The sequence below is a fragment of the Tiliqua scincoides genome, chromosome 7 (assembly GCF_035046505.1).
Source record: "Tiliqua scincoides isolate rTilSci1 chromosome 7, rTilSci1.hap2, whole genome shotgun sequence".
In the NCBI taxonomy this organism is placed as follows: Eukaryota; Metazoa; Chordata; class Lepidosauria; order Squamata; family Scincidae; genus Tiliqua; species Tiliqua scincoides.
This window is the reverse complement of record NC_089827.1, coordinates 9,137,054-9,152,751: the sequence shown is the minus strand read 5'-3', so window position 1 is coordinate 9,152,751 and position 15,698 is coordinate 9,137,054. Positions and strand designations below refer to the sequence as shown.

Genomic DNA, 15,698 nt, shown 5'->3' with positions numbered 1-15,698 from the left:
GGGGGCTTGGATCAGATCCCCTGTGGATACCAAGGGCCCACTGTACCTGCATTACCTGCTAGTGACCCTGCAGGGCTTCAGACGGGTATCCTTTCCACCCAGGATATGTTAAGGATTGAACCCAAGACCTTTCGACATGTAAATTACTTATTTATTTCATATATTTGAATTCAGATTTATTTCATATCCAAGTCGAGTATCCCTTACTCGAAATGCTAAAGACCAAAAGTGCTTCAGACTTTGGAATATTTGCATATAAATGAGATACCTCAAAGATGGGAAAACATGAAATTCATCTATGTTTTATGTATACCTTATGGATGATGGCCGGATCCCAAAGGATCTCCTCTATGGAGAACTCGTGCAAGGAAAGCGCCCTACAGGTAGACCACAGCTGCGATACAAGGACATCTGCAAGAGGGATCTGAAGGCCTTAGGAGTGGACCTCATCAAGTGGGAAACCCTGGCCTCTGAGCAGCCCGCTTGGAGGCAGGCTGTGCAGCACAGCCTTTCCCGGTTTGAAGAGACACTTGGCCAACAGTCTGAGGCTAAGAGGCAAAGAAGGAAGGCCCATAGCCAGGGAGACAGGCCAGGGACAGACTGCACTTGCTCCCAGTGTGGAAGGGATTGTCACTCCCGAATCGGCCTTTTCAGCCACACTAGACGCTGTTCCAGAACCACCTTTCAGAGCGCGATACCATAGTCTTTCGAGACTGAAGGTTGCCAACATACATGCATGCACATAGCCTGAAGGCAGTTTTATTCAACTGTCTGTTGTATGCCTGCATTCTGACTGACTTGTCACAGGTGGTCAAGTGTGGGAATTTTCCACTTGTGCTGCCAGGTTAGTGCTAAAAAAATTTTGGAGCACCGTGGATTAGGGATGCTCAACCTGTATTTATATTCCAATGTTCCAAATTCAAATTGGCACAAAGCAGTGGGGTTTACTCCCAGGTAACTGAGCACAGGACTGCAGCCTTAAGTAGTCCCAATACACGCTTGGAAATAAACTACATGAGGCTTTAGATTTCACTCCGTACATGAATGAAATCCAGAAGAGAAAGCAATCAGACTTACGGTGGGTATGGGATATTAGACAGTCTAGTCTATGGCTAGAACATGCAGATTTTAAAAAACCCAAAAAGCTTTTAAACAGCTTTAATCTCTTGGCTTGCTGCGATAAGACCAGTTTTAATAGGCCTTGTTACAAAGGAAGAGAAAGGTTATCTGCAGAACTCAGCCGTACAATATTTCAATTTACCATTTCCAACAAACTAAGATAGGACAGTCCAGCACTGTGAATACCTGGGCTTAGATCAGCAAAGAAAAAAGAAAAAGAAAAGCTTTTAATCACACTACCTTCGGGGTTTTTGAAAACTAGTTAATTTTTCAATCACGTTTCCTGAGGTTTCTCCCTCCCCTCTTTTTCATTACCTCTTTGAGATAAATCTGGTATTTATTTACTTATCACTGTTTGTTTCTGCAGATTTTTTTTTTTTTTACACTCACAGCAGTAGGTAAACACCTGCCAGCTGGCTGTTTGCTCTCCTGTCTGTTTTCACATTTCCTTTCTCATGGTCATTAAGAGGAACATCTATCTGTGACATTAGAACAAATGGCATAAAAAACTCAACAGTACAGGAGCACCCCTGCATACATGGGGTTCCATTCTGGAAAACCCCCCCCCCAGTTACAGGAAACCGTGGATATGGGCAAATGCCTGTCTCCCCACCCTGTGCAGCCAAGGGGAGCTCTGTTCCCCTTGCCTCTGGAGGGGGCGCGTGTGTGGGGGCCCTGCATACCCGATTCACAGATAAGTGAATCTGCAGATACAAGATCCAAGGGTACGGGGCCCCCCTGTAATTTTGAACAGTCTTCGTCAGTAACAAAGTACTTTGTGAACTTCACCACTTTGCAAATAAATGGGTTGTCTCACGTTTACAGTGCAAGCCTATGCAAGTTTACACGGAAGCCCTACTGTGTTCAAGGGTGCTTACACCCAGGGTAAGCATGCACAGGACTGCAATATCAGTGATGACTAAGGTTCATCATGACTAACAGACCAATTCTACCGAACTCCCTGTGCACTGATGCAGCTGTGCCAACATCCCACAGGAAGAGGGTTGGGTCCCGGAGTTCTCTTCAAAGAAAGGGGACATTTGTTCCCTTGTCCTGGGGCAAGCAGCCACTGCTCTGATGAATCTACTCAGACCTGCGTCCATTACTTTGCTGGCACAGTAGGCAGACTGAGGTTGGGAAGGGTGATAGGAAATCAGCACTGACATGTACCAAAAAAAAATGGCGCTTACAGGAAGTAGTGCATATTCAGGTGGGCCCCTACATCTGCAGACCCAGTATCCGCAGATTCAGTCACTTAATGGACCCCCGCAGGTCCATTAAGTTTGCCATTTATTTTTGCAGATGCGCAGGTGAATCTTGCTCTACTTTCTTACTTAAACTGAACAACAGAGCCTGCAGTTAACCAGCATGGACACTAGACAACACTAACGGAATATTAACAGAATGCTCCTGTTTCCTGAACATTCCGTGTTCTTTCTGCAGTGTTCAGGCTCCTTGCCTGAAGTTTAAACAAAAAGCAAGTTTCACTAGTGCAACTGCAAAAAATAAAAGGTAGACTTAGGTGCACAGGAGGTGCCATTTTTGTAGCATTCCACGGTTTGGGGGGGGGTCTAGAACAGAACCCCTGTGGATACTCAGGTATGCCTGTACTTATCTTTCTCAGACGCACCCCAGAACGCTGCTGAGTTTTCACAGTGAGATGTTACCAAACTTCAGTCGCCAAATGGGTGATGGAAAGCATGCTTCTACTCTCAGCAGATCAGAATTTATAAGTTAATGAAGATGCTTGTCGATTCTATGAATTTTGTGCGCTTGCATAAAAACACGTATTTACATACTTAAATGCATACTTATAAATGCATACTCGTAAATGAATACTTTGCAAATGATGTTTAAAAAATATGTAGTTTTATTATGATGGTCAAGGAAAAAAAAACACCTTGTTGCTGTTATAGCAGAAGAAAACAGAATGGAAATCAAAGGAAACGGAGCAGAATTTGGAGAGAATGGAACCTGAGAGATCGATTCAGCTCTGTAGTGGTAAAATTCAAAATCCCAATGCACCAATGCCACCTTGCAGAGACCTTCTGGGGCTTGGCAATGCTTTGTGGTGTGGCAGGAAAACGCACAGTGAGCCTGCCAATGGACGGAGTGTTATTGAGCTTGCCTACAGCAAAAACTGGTTTCATTATACAAGTCGAATCTCATTATTCGCGAGGGTTCCGTTTCAGGAACTCACGAGGATGGCAAAAAACGCACTACAGCAAATCAATTTAAAAAACAAGGTTTCTTTGTTCTGGTGATTTAAAAACAGCCTTGATGATCGTTTTTAATGCACACGGAGGCCATCAGTCTCTCTCCAGGAGCTTAGGCTTCACTAGGAGGCAGCAATCCCTTCCTTCACCAGGAGCTCCAGCAAGGGGGAAAGAATGGAGAAGGTGATAAACCAGTGCTGGAAAGTTGGATAGAATTGGGCCCTTAGTTCTTTGCAATACTGATAAAGTAAAAAGAGGGGAATTCAAGGAAGGAGCTCTACTATAGATGGAAGATGACTTCCTGTCTTAGTGATAATGTATAAGAGCTATTGGATTACGAACAAGCAAACCTTGAGAAGGTAGGAGGATCCATCCACTTTGGCTTTCCCTACTAGCTGGCAGGTGAGTTCAAAAAACATTGGTGGTTGAACGTCAGACAATTTTGCTGCTGGTGCAGAGTCGGAAAGATTACTTGCTACCCAAACTCGCAAGTCTTCTACTGCTTTCTTATCTTCATCTGTAAACGTGAATGCTTTGCTAGATGTTCGGGGAACCACCGCTGTGCCTACAGATCCGTCAAACGCAAGAGCTGAAAATCCACTACTGGTGATCCCTTGCATTTGGCCACCAAACTCTCCAATCTAAACAAGATCAAAAGGGTAACGCCGCATGAAAATAGTGCACTTGCTGTTCTTTGTATTCAACTTTTAAAAGTCAATGTATACTACCCAGTTTCGTGTATATGAAAAGCCCGACTCTTAAATTTTCAACACATGGGATTGGCAAGGTGCTCCAACAGGTTAGAACTGCAACAGCTAGAATCAAATGCTCACCTAGCTGGAAGTTAAGCCATATCTTGAGCTGAACATCTGTGACCCTAATTAAAAGAATCTGATTGCAGTGGTTCCCAAACTATGAGCTGTGGCTCCCTGGGGAGCCGGGGAGACGCAGAATCCTGCACAGGAGGGGGGTGTCCTGGAACGGATCTCCCAAGGATACCAAGGGCCCACTGTACAATACTATGCATACGTACCCAGACGTCCCATTAAATTCAATGTGACTTATCCCAAGTGCAAAGTGCATAGAATTGCAGCCATGATTTCACACACATCTCTCAATATTTGGCCATGACACACCTGGATAAGGGTTTTCCTTTGTGAATGTGCTTCATTTTTAAAGGGAAAAAAGGTTCAAGCAGATCTAGAAGCCCTTCTCTTAATCCAGAAGCAGTGGAGGAGGACTGTTTAAAATGAAGACACGCTCCTTTATCTGGATTCTATTGAATGAATGGACCCCAAGGAGACTGGCAGCAAAGCACAGGGACTCGACAAATTTCACAAAAGGGCCATCACTAAATGGCAGCTTCGAAATTAGAAATTAAGAACATAAGACCAGCCCCACTGGATCAGGCCATAGGCCCATCTAGTCCAGCTTCCTGTATCTCACAGTGGCCCACCAAATGCCCCAGGGAGCACACCAGATAACAGGAGACCTCATCCTGGTGCCCTCCCTTGCATCTGGCATTCTGACATAGCCCATTTCTAAAATCAGGAGGTTGCACATACACGTCATGGCTTGTAACCCATAATGGATTTTTCCTCCAGAAACTTGTCCAGTCCCCTTTTAAAGGCGTCCAGGCCAGATGCCATCACCACATCCTGTGACAAGGAATTCCACAGACCAACCACATGCTGAGTAAAGAAATATTTTCTTTTGTCTGTCCTAACCCTCCCAACACTCAATTTTAGTGGATGTCCCCTGGTTCTGGTGTTATGTGAGAGTGTAAAGAGCATCTCTCTATCCACTCTGTTCATCCCCTGCATAATTTTGTATGTAACAATCGAGCTCAATTAAATTGTTAATTTCTGACCTTTGGCTGAACAAATAAAAACTGGGGTGTTACTTGGGGATACACAGCAATTAAAAAAGAAGGCTTTCCATGAACTCTCTTTCCCTCTCCCAATCTTGGATGAAGCAAGTAAACTTCAGTATCAGACAGTCTGAAGCTGTGATAAATGGGTAGCCTCTGGTTTTTCAGCTGACTTTGGCAATATATTCCCTTATGGCTCAAGAGTGTATACTAACAGAGAAGAAAGAGAGTCTCATTTCATCAGCTTTATGTACTCATTGGCAGCAATACAATTTCAAGTATATTGTCACATACTCTTGGTAGAATTTTAAACTTTTTCAACCCACAATTGTGCAGTTTCACATCTCTCTAGCCAAAAATCTAAGTTCAAGTTTCCATCTTTCCCAGGCAAAAAAAGGCATTTCCACCTTTTCCAACACTTGCCTTACTATTATGGTTTAGTTTACTATATCAATTTTATTAGCCTCAACATTAATTGCTTGTCATCTCAAACCTGTATAGAGTTGGCCCTTGGCATCTTCAGGAGGTTCTCAGAACCCTCACAGATGTCAAAACCCAGGGAAAACCACATCTGTGAGTCTGGTCACTCACCTCACCTCCGAACACGACCTGAACACGACCTGAAGCACTTCTGGTTGCATCTGAAGGTGTTGGAAGGGCATTTTTCTTCATCCAATTTTCAGAAAAACCAGAAGTGCCTTTCCGACACCTGGGGGGGGGGCTTTCTAAGGTCTGATACCACCCCAAGCCTCAGAAAGCATCCTGGATGTGACCGGAAGGTGGTTCCGGTCACATCGAGGAGGTCAGGTGGGACCCTACACCATGAGTTCAGAACTCACAGTGAGTCAAATCAATGGGGTCCAAACCCCTGGATAAGAAGGGCTGACCTGTATATGACACTCCAAGAGCACAATCCTAACCAAACTTTCCAGGAGCGAGGTAGGGACAATGCAGCTCTGAGGTAAGGGAACAAACTTTCCCTTACCTTGAAGATGCCTCCGTGACTGCCACCCAAATGCAGGATGATCCTTGGCACAGCTAGGTCAGTGCCGGAAAGCTGGTTAGGGTCTGGGCCCAATTTATACCCCTTTTTCCCTTTTATCCTGAAAGGCACAATATTTTAAACATGGCCATAATGTGATTCTTGTCAACAGTCCTTCTGATAATAGCAGAAGATGATATTCTATTATACAAAGATCTTTGCCTCGGTAGTACCTGAATTAATTGAAACAATGGGATGCATAATCTGAACGCACGTTTCAGGCGCTGATAAGCAGGAAAATTATAATTTACTTAGGCAGCTTAAAACTATAATGTTTTAAGTAGCTGAATTAAACTTTTACTATTCGAAATGCGCCTGCCAGTTGAACCCTGACCACAGCTAAATTGGATTCTCAGATAGATGGCTGTGAGCTACTTATCCAGCTGTAAGTTTCCTGAAGGGGCGAAACCCATGTGTTTTAAAACACTGCAGAGAGCTGACAAAGCTTCTTCTCCCTACATGCTCTTAATGGAACAAACAGATACCTCAAGGTAACACAGCAACCTTGTTTTAGAATTGCAAATATTTTGTTTCCAGATTTGGTGTTAACAGAACTTATCTCAGCAGTAATGGAACTAAAAAAAAAAGTACTAAGTAAACATTGTTACTTCTCCTAAATTAAAAGCTTGTAGAATTTTGAAACGTAACACCACTTGTAAAGCAGCTGCAAGAAGTTGAAATATTACACTGCGCCTTAAAGGGAACATTCACCGTTTCTGAAACTACCACCTGATGCGGTGCCCAGGGGGTTGCATCGTTCAGGAGCTGAATTGGGTTCAGATTCGGGTTCCTTAGTAATGCTTGTACTCTTTGATCCCGTTCTGGTTTAGACAGGAACCCTCAAAAGTGCTTTGGCTCCTGGTACAGACAGTCCGAACTGGTTCTTACTTAGGGTGCAATCCTAAAGCGCCCTTGGACTAGCACAAGTCTTTGTGCCAGGCCAGGAGGGTCACAAATGTGCTGTAAGGCATGTTTACACCTCCATTCAAGTCTAGGAGGCCGGTGGAAGGATGTGCGCCAGCCTCCCTGCGCCGCTGTGGGCATCAGGATGGGTGAGTTTTTGCCAGCCTTCCCAGGCAGGCGTAGGGGTCTGGGAAGGGTGGAGAGGAGGCATTTTGGGGCAGTGGAGGGTGGGTAGCAAGCGAGCCTGCGAGTCAGCAAGTGGGGAGCGAGAGGCGGGGCCAGGATCCAGCACTTATGCCAGATCCTAGCCTCATTCCTGGGGCTACTTGGATTTGTGCCACCTCTATAGGTGGCGTGGATCTGAGTAGCCCCATTTGGGCTGCTGTGGTGTTATCAGGGGTAAGGGGAATTATTTCCCCTTACCCCGGGTTGGCCCAAAGTCAGCTGCAAACTTCCGCTGGATACAAGCGCAGGCCCACTGGCCTGCGTGTTCCAGCACTAGTTAGGATTGCACTGTTAGATAAAGAATTATACAGAGCCCATACTTGATTTAAATTTGGAAATAAACTGAAATTAATGCTGTGATTTTTATGCCTCTTTCCTTCTGCCGAGTCTTGGTCCTGCTAAAAGGGTTAGGAGGTGTCTTTGAAATGGAAGTTCTCTTATATTTCACAAGGGAAAGCAACTGTTTCTTAATAGGCCCTGCATAGCCATCTCCCTAAAACCACTTGCTAGTGACTGTTTTGCATCTTTTTTGGGGGGGGGGGGTTGTATGTCTTTTTGCAACCGTAAACCTTCTTTTCATTATACAGGTGATCTTATCAAGAAGCTCTGCTTGTCGAGAATTTTGGTTCTGCTGTATCTCACAGAATTACAAGCGAAGGTCTGAATCGTACTGGACACCGACTTTTGTCCCACCCTGTATTTTATTAAAATAATAATAAACCAGTCAAGAGAAACACTGCCAAGTATTTACAATACAAGTTCACACCCACATGATTGATTACAGGACCCTGGCCATTGGCAAGATATTTAGAGACTATCCACAGAGCCATGAATGCTAAAACCACTGGTTGTAACTCTGCGCTCAATTACATCATCTATTCAATTTTCATTAAAGACCTTGGGTTGCATTGCAAGTAGTATAAGGGCAACAAGCTTGCACTAATTATCTTCCTAACCCCCTCCTTCCTAGAGTAGGTCCACAAGCGTCTAGAGGGGACCTGCAGAAATTGTAGTAGTAAGGGGCTGTGGCATGATGTGGAAACCGCCAAAACCATACAAAGGGGAAGGTTCAACTCGTTATTACAGTGGACTCTCCGCAATCCATGGGTTCCCTATCTGTGTATTTAACCATCTGCCTCTCCTGGGTTGCGCTGGGCTGGCAACCCACTCTATTGGCTCTGCGGGCCTCAGAAAGGCCTGCAGAAGCCTCCTGAGGTTCTCCTGGTGTTTGGAAGCAAACTGAAAGTAGGCTTCTGAAAACAAAAAGTCGCTTCCAGGGGCTTCTGCGGGCCATTCTGAGGCCCGCGGAGCCAATAGAGTGGGTTGCCAGCCCAGGTGGAAAGTGTAAAACTTTACACTTTACAGGGCAAGATCACATTTATGGGCACAGAGTCCTCCTCGAAATTAGCCATAATGTCATTACTCTTACCTTTATCCTGTGAAATCGAACAATGTCACCATTTTTATAGATTTTTGGAAGGGCATCTCTGTTTGCATTAAAAAGAGTGCATACCAACTTGGCATTGGATTGGTCCACGATGGTTACCACCGAACAATAGTCTGTAAAGGATTTAAAAGAAAAAAAAAACAGATGAGAAAAAGAAGGCAATGAATTTTTAACAAGGGTGTCCTTCACCATGCTTTCAAGTGGTCAGTATTAAAACAATAATTTAGAAGACTAGCCTGTAAAATTTTATATGCCTTTAGGAAAGGAAAGCCACCAGAACAGCTAGTTGAAAAATCTGCAATTTTGCTTCTACCTCTAATATAAAATTCACAAGTGCTCCATTATTTCAAAGATGTGTACTGGGCTGAAGCTGCTGTAAGCTTATGAACATGAGACCTAAGTAAAAAGCAAAGTCACCCCCTTTCCCCATCTCCCAAGTACTGAATCTAACTAAAGGTCAGCCCTTTCTATCCTTGGGCTTGGTACTCACTGACTTGAACATCAGTGAGTTCCAAATCCACAGGGTGGCCCAACCTGACCCACCAAACATGACTAGAGCACAGCTGTAATTCAGAGGGATTTTGGTGCTCTAATACGTAGATGTGATCATCTGTGAGGGTTCCAGTATCTGCGGGGGTTCCAGGAACCCCTGCAGATAACGAGGGCACACTGTACAGTAGGTTCTCAGTATCGGAGGGCGTTCCCCCCTTTGACTTACCAAAATCCACGGATAATGAAATCCATGGTTGGACCTCTGGATGTGACCTGAAGTGGGTGCAGTCTGGTTGCATCCAGAGGTGTTCTGAGGTGTGGGGAGAATGCTGGAAAGAACATTACTGGAGACTTCTGGCAGGCACTTCTGATTTTGCAAAATGATGCTGTGTCAGCCAATTCTGGAGAAAGCATGGCAGGTTCCAAGAGACACTCTCCTATTTGTGGTTGCAAGACAATACATTTTAAAAGGGAATTAAATACTGTCATGGATACTGCTAAGATAACCCCCCCCCCCAAAAAAAAATCCTGTAGGTATGTTTTATCACCCCTTAATTGCTCCTTTGGGGGGGGGGCAAATTTAATGATACCATTTCTCCAGTGGCAACTTTCAGTCTTATTTTCATAGGATTAACACATTTGCTTTTTAAAGTTGAAACAATATTTCAATATAATTCACCAAGTTTGCCCACCACTGTGGAAGTGATTTGCATTTTTTAGATTAAATAATCCTAGCCTAAATGTAAGAGATGAAAAATAAAACTCCCTGTTAGACAGTAAAGGCAATCTCGAACGATTCACCTAATTTCCTCACTGTGATTAAGTGCAAATTGCCTTGGGGGCTTATTGTAAGGCAAGAACCAATAGTACTTCCAAGCCAAACCTTTAATCAAAGAAGCCATGAATATAATAATTTATATTATCCATTCACACAGAAATCTTTTACCATTGTAGAATATATTTGCAGGGCGAGTTTTTAATTTAAGTTAGTTAACTTTTAAAACAACAAAAACTGACACATTTGTTATGTTCAAATAAAAAGCACAGTTTAATAGGGAAATATTCCAACTGAGTTGTTTGAGATAATGGCCGATACATAAAATAAATTCATTTAAGCAAAGCCCTGAGAAGAGTTGCAATGGACTCCTCCATGCTTATCACAATATCTACCTAGGGCAGTGGCTGGCCCAGAGAGGGGGGTGGGACGATGATCTGAATCGCACTTAGGCTGGGTCCTAACCCTTACATGGGCCGCTCAGATTGATGCCAGTCATTTTACTGATGCAAATCTGAATGGCCCCATGGGGTTGGCTGGGATGTTACCTAGGGTAAGGGGACATAAGTCCCCTTACTCCAAGTTGCCGCATTTTGCAGGGATAGGTCAGCCTGACTGTTCCAGCGCAGGCTAGGATAGCACTGTAAAACCACAATCAGATAGATTTAAAAAAAACCACTGTAAACTCAACCATTGAGTAACATTTAGCTCATCTGGGGGGAAAACTAACAGATTAGGACTGAGCCAACATTAACTCTAGATCTCTATCAGAAGCAAATTAACTGAAATTGAATCCTGTATGTAAGCTAATCAAGTCATTATTTTCCAGTAACAAGTGTTATTTTAAAAAGGATACTTTTCTAAAAGGAATAGTCCTGAAAAGCAGGTGTTTATTAGGCCAACACTGTGAATTAAAGGATAGTTTAACTTTGCAAAATTATTTTCAACAAACATCAAAGTACGGCAAGCATGTGAGTACGGATGGATAAGGACCAGATAGGAAGAACAAATTATACCAACATCACTAAAATTTGACAGCGGGTTTGAAACCTATGTACTGTATACCTCGCTTTAATGAAATACGGTCAAGAAATTGCATATTGTCAAGATATGCAGGTTCTAAGGAAACTCAAATTGAAATTTAATCTCCCGTTCAAAACCAAACATATTGCTTAAATGTACAGCTCTGTACCACCAGAAGGTCATCTCAGTCCAAACAAACGACAACACAACAGGCAACATCAAATATTTGTACTAAAAATGGACCTCACATTGCTTAAGAGGAAAAATGATCAGTTCAGCAGGGCAAGGCTAATACCAATGTCATGGATTACCAAAAATCCAGTACCGAAGTACAGCCAATACTTAAATAAATCCATTGTTCTATATTCTTTATAGCCTATTTCTCCAAAGTTATTTTCTATGGTATGAAACTCCTTCCTAGCACTCAAATCTCGATTTTTTTTTTGTTTGGCTGTTTCCAGCCCGTGTGATGGGACGATATAGATGGGAACATAAAACTGTACAATTCAGAGCATACCAATTAAAAGCATACCAAAAGCCCCACAGATTCAACACATTTTCATATCCTAACTGAAGGCTTAAAGACTGTATCCAAGTTTGGAATACCAGGAATTAACATTACAAGTCGGCCCTCCGTATCTGTGGGTTTGGGACCCACATATTTGATCCAAGGTGCGTCAGGAGGGCCTTATCTTACCTTCCAGATGTGACTGAAAGTCTCCCAGTTGCATCAAGAGGAAAGCCTTCTGAAGCACGGGGAAGGCCGCACATGACTCCCGCACTTCAGAATAGCAGCTGGAAACTTCTGAAAGGCCGTTCTGGTTTTTTTGCTAAAACCACCATGAGTGGTCTCCCTGCACCTTAGAACACTTATAGTAGCATCCAGAGGTCCTCTGATGACCCCAACCCATGCATTCAATTATCAGCAGGGTTTCAATATCTGCGAGGGATCTGGGAACAGATCCCCTGTGGATACTGAAGACCAACTGTACACAGAAACTTGATCACACCTATTGGCAGAATATTCAGATTGTACTCACTTCTAGGTTTCTTTCTCCTCCACTATTCAACAAATAGATGGGGTGAATAATGGAATCCAACTGAATGAAATTATAATTATTTAACAGCACGACACTAGGAAATTGATTTGGATGCTTTTTTCCTTGTTACAAGGCATTTAAAGGTGGACCTCAGAATCAGCAGTGAGTCAAATCAGTAGATACCAAGGTCCCACCCTGTATATGTCATGACATCCCAGGGCGTTGCAAGGCACTTGTTGGGGTACCGTGGGCAAAACAGTGCTGTGACCCTGCAAACAGCAGCAGGAGGCTTGGCACAGCAAGCAGTCGTTGAGTGCGGCTTTCATGTGCTCGAAAAGGCCTTTCCGCTTGCCCCGAGCTCCTTCCCGCTGTTTGGATGGTCTCTTCGAGCCTATGAACATGGATGTAAGTGGAGATGACATCACTGTGTAATCATGTCGCAAGTCATCACCACTTCCCTTCGGGTGATGGAGTTTTGCAGCAAAGGTAAGTTTGGGAGCACTAGCCTACTGCATATTTTTTTATATCCCTGACAGATTACTTCTTTATTTCTTTCCAGGCTTTAAAGGAAGCTCTTAGCTGTGAGTTTGCAGTGATTTTATGCTATATTACCTGCAGTTTTATTTTTATGATGCCTTTTTGTACTTCATCACATTTTCATTTTTGTTGCATAACCTGCTCTGACATCATTTTATGTGACGGGCAGGCTTCAAATATATAGATGGGTAAATTATAGACAAAGATTCTACACTAGGACTGCAATTCTATACATATTTTCCTGGGTGTAGGTCCCACTGAACTCAACAGGGCTGAGTAGACAAGCATAGATTGTGCTGCTAATTATCCAATGCCACTTCAAGAGGATTAAAAAAACTAAAAGTGACATTTTCCTAACCACGGGTTTTATCTTGAGAACAAGAATTTTGAACAACTCTTAAGATTTATAGGGGGAACGTTTTAATGCCATGGCTACTTTTAATCAGGAAAACCACTTCAGAAGAAGAAGTTCTGAAACACAAGGCAACTATCAGAAACATCTGGCTAGGCAGACGCTTTTTATGTTAAGTGTTCATAAATTGTGTGTCAAAACAACAGAACTGAGACTTGTTTCATTAAATATTCATTTCGCTTATTTAAGGGCTCACTGGTTTCATTTTGCTAGGCATTAATAGACCGAGAACAACTGGTGGCCTGCACAAGTAGTATTTGTATCGCAATGATGCAAGACAATAGCAAAACATTTTCATAGAAAGAGGTGCTCACTACAATTGTCTCTCTTCCTATCATCTGTTCCCCTAGGCAGGAATGCTGTTGTTTTAGCAGCCTGATGCAATGATGATCAATACTGCAGCATGCATCTCATGCAAGCATTACTTCATTCATTAAACAAAGCGAGTGCTTTCTCATCATTTCGCCATCTACACAGCATGGATAACATACCAATCACAAAAGAACTTTATTAGTTCTGCCGTAACCGTTTCAAAAGATGTTGCAGGTTTCACTATGCGTGTTCTGTTCTCCACTATATGTTCTATATGTCAGTGGCAGGTATCGCTAGTGCAGGTCCAAGGAGACACAATGCAAATGTAAAGTATTACATTTGTACAAGATGCCATTTTGCAGGTATGGGCAGTGACTCAAACCCGAGTTTTTCACAACTCGTACGGACTCGAGTTATGCGTGTCTTCTGAACCCAGAACTGACTCGTGCCTTTTCTCAGAAACAAGTCTGACTTGCAATTGCTTCCATCTCACAAGTTGCCATTTTGGGGCATGTTCTGCCTCTCCAAGCTGTCATTTTGGGCTGGTAGCACCACAGCTCTGGCAAAAAAAAAACCCAAAACATTAGCTCCACAAAGCCTATAGCTTGCTCACCCTTGCTTGTACCCAATGGGCACCTATGATCATTGTATGTACTCTCTTCTATCAGGTAACTTGATGATCAACACAAGATTTTTGCATGGGCACATTTATAACGTGACTCAGCCTTCGGTTTGGTTCATTGAATTTTGAGCTGAGCACTGGGTACAAATTAAGAACACCTCAATTTCAGTATACAGAATTCCAACGTTATGTGTTCGTGATTTAAGTATACTGGCGAGGCTGAACTGAGACAGATTAGCTGAATGGCTTAGCCAGAGTGGTTACCACCCTTTTTCAACTGGCGGTTCCTTTGACCTACTGGGCCACCCCATTAGTGCTACAGTCCTATACACTGTATAGCATGGCAGGTTTTTTGCAACGATTCCACAGCTCTCATGGCTGGTTTCTGTGGCTCCCCAGGAAGCCACGGCTCATAGCCTGGAAGCCACTGCTCTAGAGACTGCTGCCTGATTTATGAATGCTTATGGTGTGGTTATAATGGTGATTGGGCAGCAGTGCCCCCTTGCCCATAGCAGCTTATTTAACCCTTGATGCTCATAGCCTAACCTACCCTGTCAGTTTTGCAACTAAACAAAAACTGGGTCATGACCTACTGGTGGGTCCTGGACCCACAGTTTGGGAACCACTGCTCTGGCAACTTGGTAAATCTGAGAAACCAAGAAATTTTAAAAAACAGGACAATTCAATTAATTAATTGACAATGTACGACAAAAGCAGTGGATTGTAACACATCACATAATGATTCAAAGTCCGAACAGTCAATATTCATACTGATATTTTAAAAAGTACCCACTGAACAGCCACCATAAGCCTGCGTGTCTTCAGCAGTAAAAGATTAAAAAGAAACTGCTAACCCTTCGCAGTAGCAACTGAATACACAGCTACTAGCATGCCAGAGACCCCAGCCTGGATCCAATTGGCATTTCATGGGTTATGTCCTCAATCCTCAGTTGTGAAGTCTTCAGATCTCTTAACATGGGACTGCCAACCTTACAATTTCTGTATTCAGATAAGAAGTGCCCTTTCTCTGAGAGATGCATTGTCTGTGTGCCCTTTTTGCTGTGGCCATCTTTTTTTTTTTTAAAGCTACAAGCACTAAAGAAAGAGAAAGGAAAGGTTATCAATCTCTTTCTCTCTCAAAAAATAATATTTTCAACCTCAGTTACATACCACCTGCAATATCCCAGAAGATAGCAAAATCATAATCTTTTCCAGCTCGCTGCAGTTCTCCAGAAAGGGGGAAAAAAACCTCTATTACAATCTCAATTATACTATCTTAAAAAATCTCTATTAAAAATCTCTATAATTAAAGCTTGAGAATCTAATGGTAAATGCTGTTTTCTCAATCCTACAGCCCCAGCATAACTTAGCATGAAGACACAGAAGCAGAAGAATTCCACCTTAGCAACAAGAAAGCAATTCCATAAGCTATTATGAATGCTGGATACTAAAATTACACGTATCGACATTTCACGTACAGGAGTTCACCTATGCCACCTTTCCCATCTGTTAACTGTGCAGTATTGTTACCCTGCACATGCCTGATCTCGTCTGATCTCGGAAGCTAAGCAGGGTCAGGCCTGGTTAGTACTTGGATGGGAGACCGCCTGGGAATACCGGGTGCTGTAGGCTTATACCATGATCTTGGAAGCTAAGCAGGGTC

General features: G+C 43.1%; 1 protein-coding gene and 1 pseudogene across 1 annotated transcript in view; one reads left to right on the top strand and one right to left on the bottom strand.

Moving 5' to 3' along the window:
* The window catches only part of POT1 (protection of telomeres 1), a 67,998-nt gene that overhangs the window by 27,774 nt on the left and 24,526 nt on the right, over window positions 1-15,698 (bottom strand). Inside the window, exons 7-8 of the mRNA XM_066633548.1 lie at window positions 8,805-8,935; window positions 3,686-3,976 (exon numbers count right to left, since the gene is read on the bottom strand). Of these exons, the coding sequence (XP_066489645.1) occupies window positions 3,686-3,976; window positions 8,805-8,935 (422 nt within the window). The remainder of the gene's footprint in view (window positions 1-3,685; window positions 3,977-8,804; window positions 8,936-15,698) is intronic.
* Window positions 15,549-15,667, top strand: LOC136658245 (5S ribosomal RNA; annotated as a pseudogene).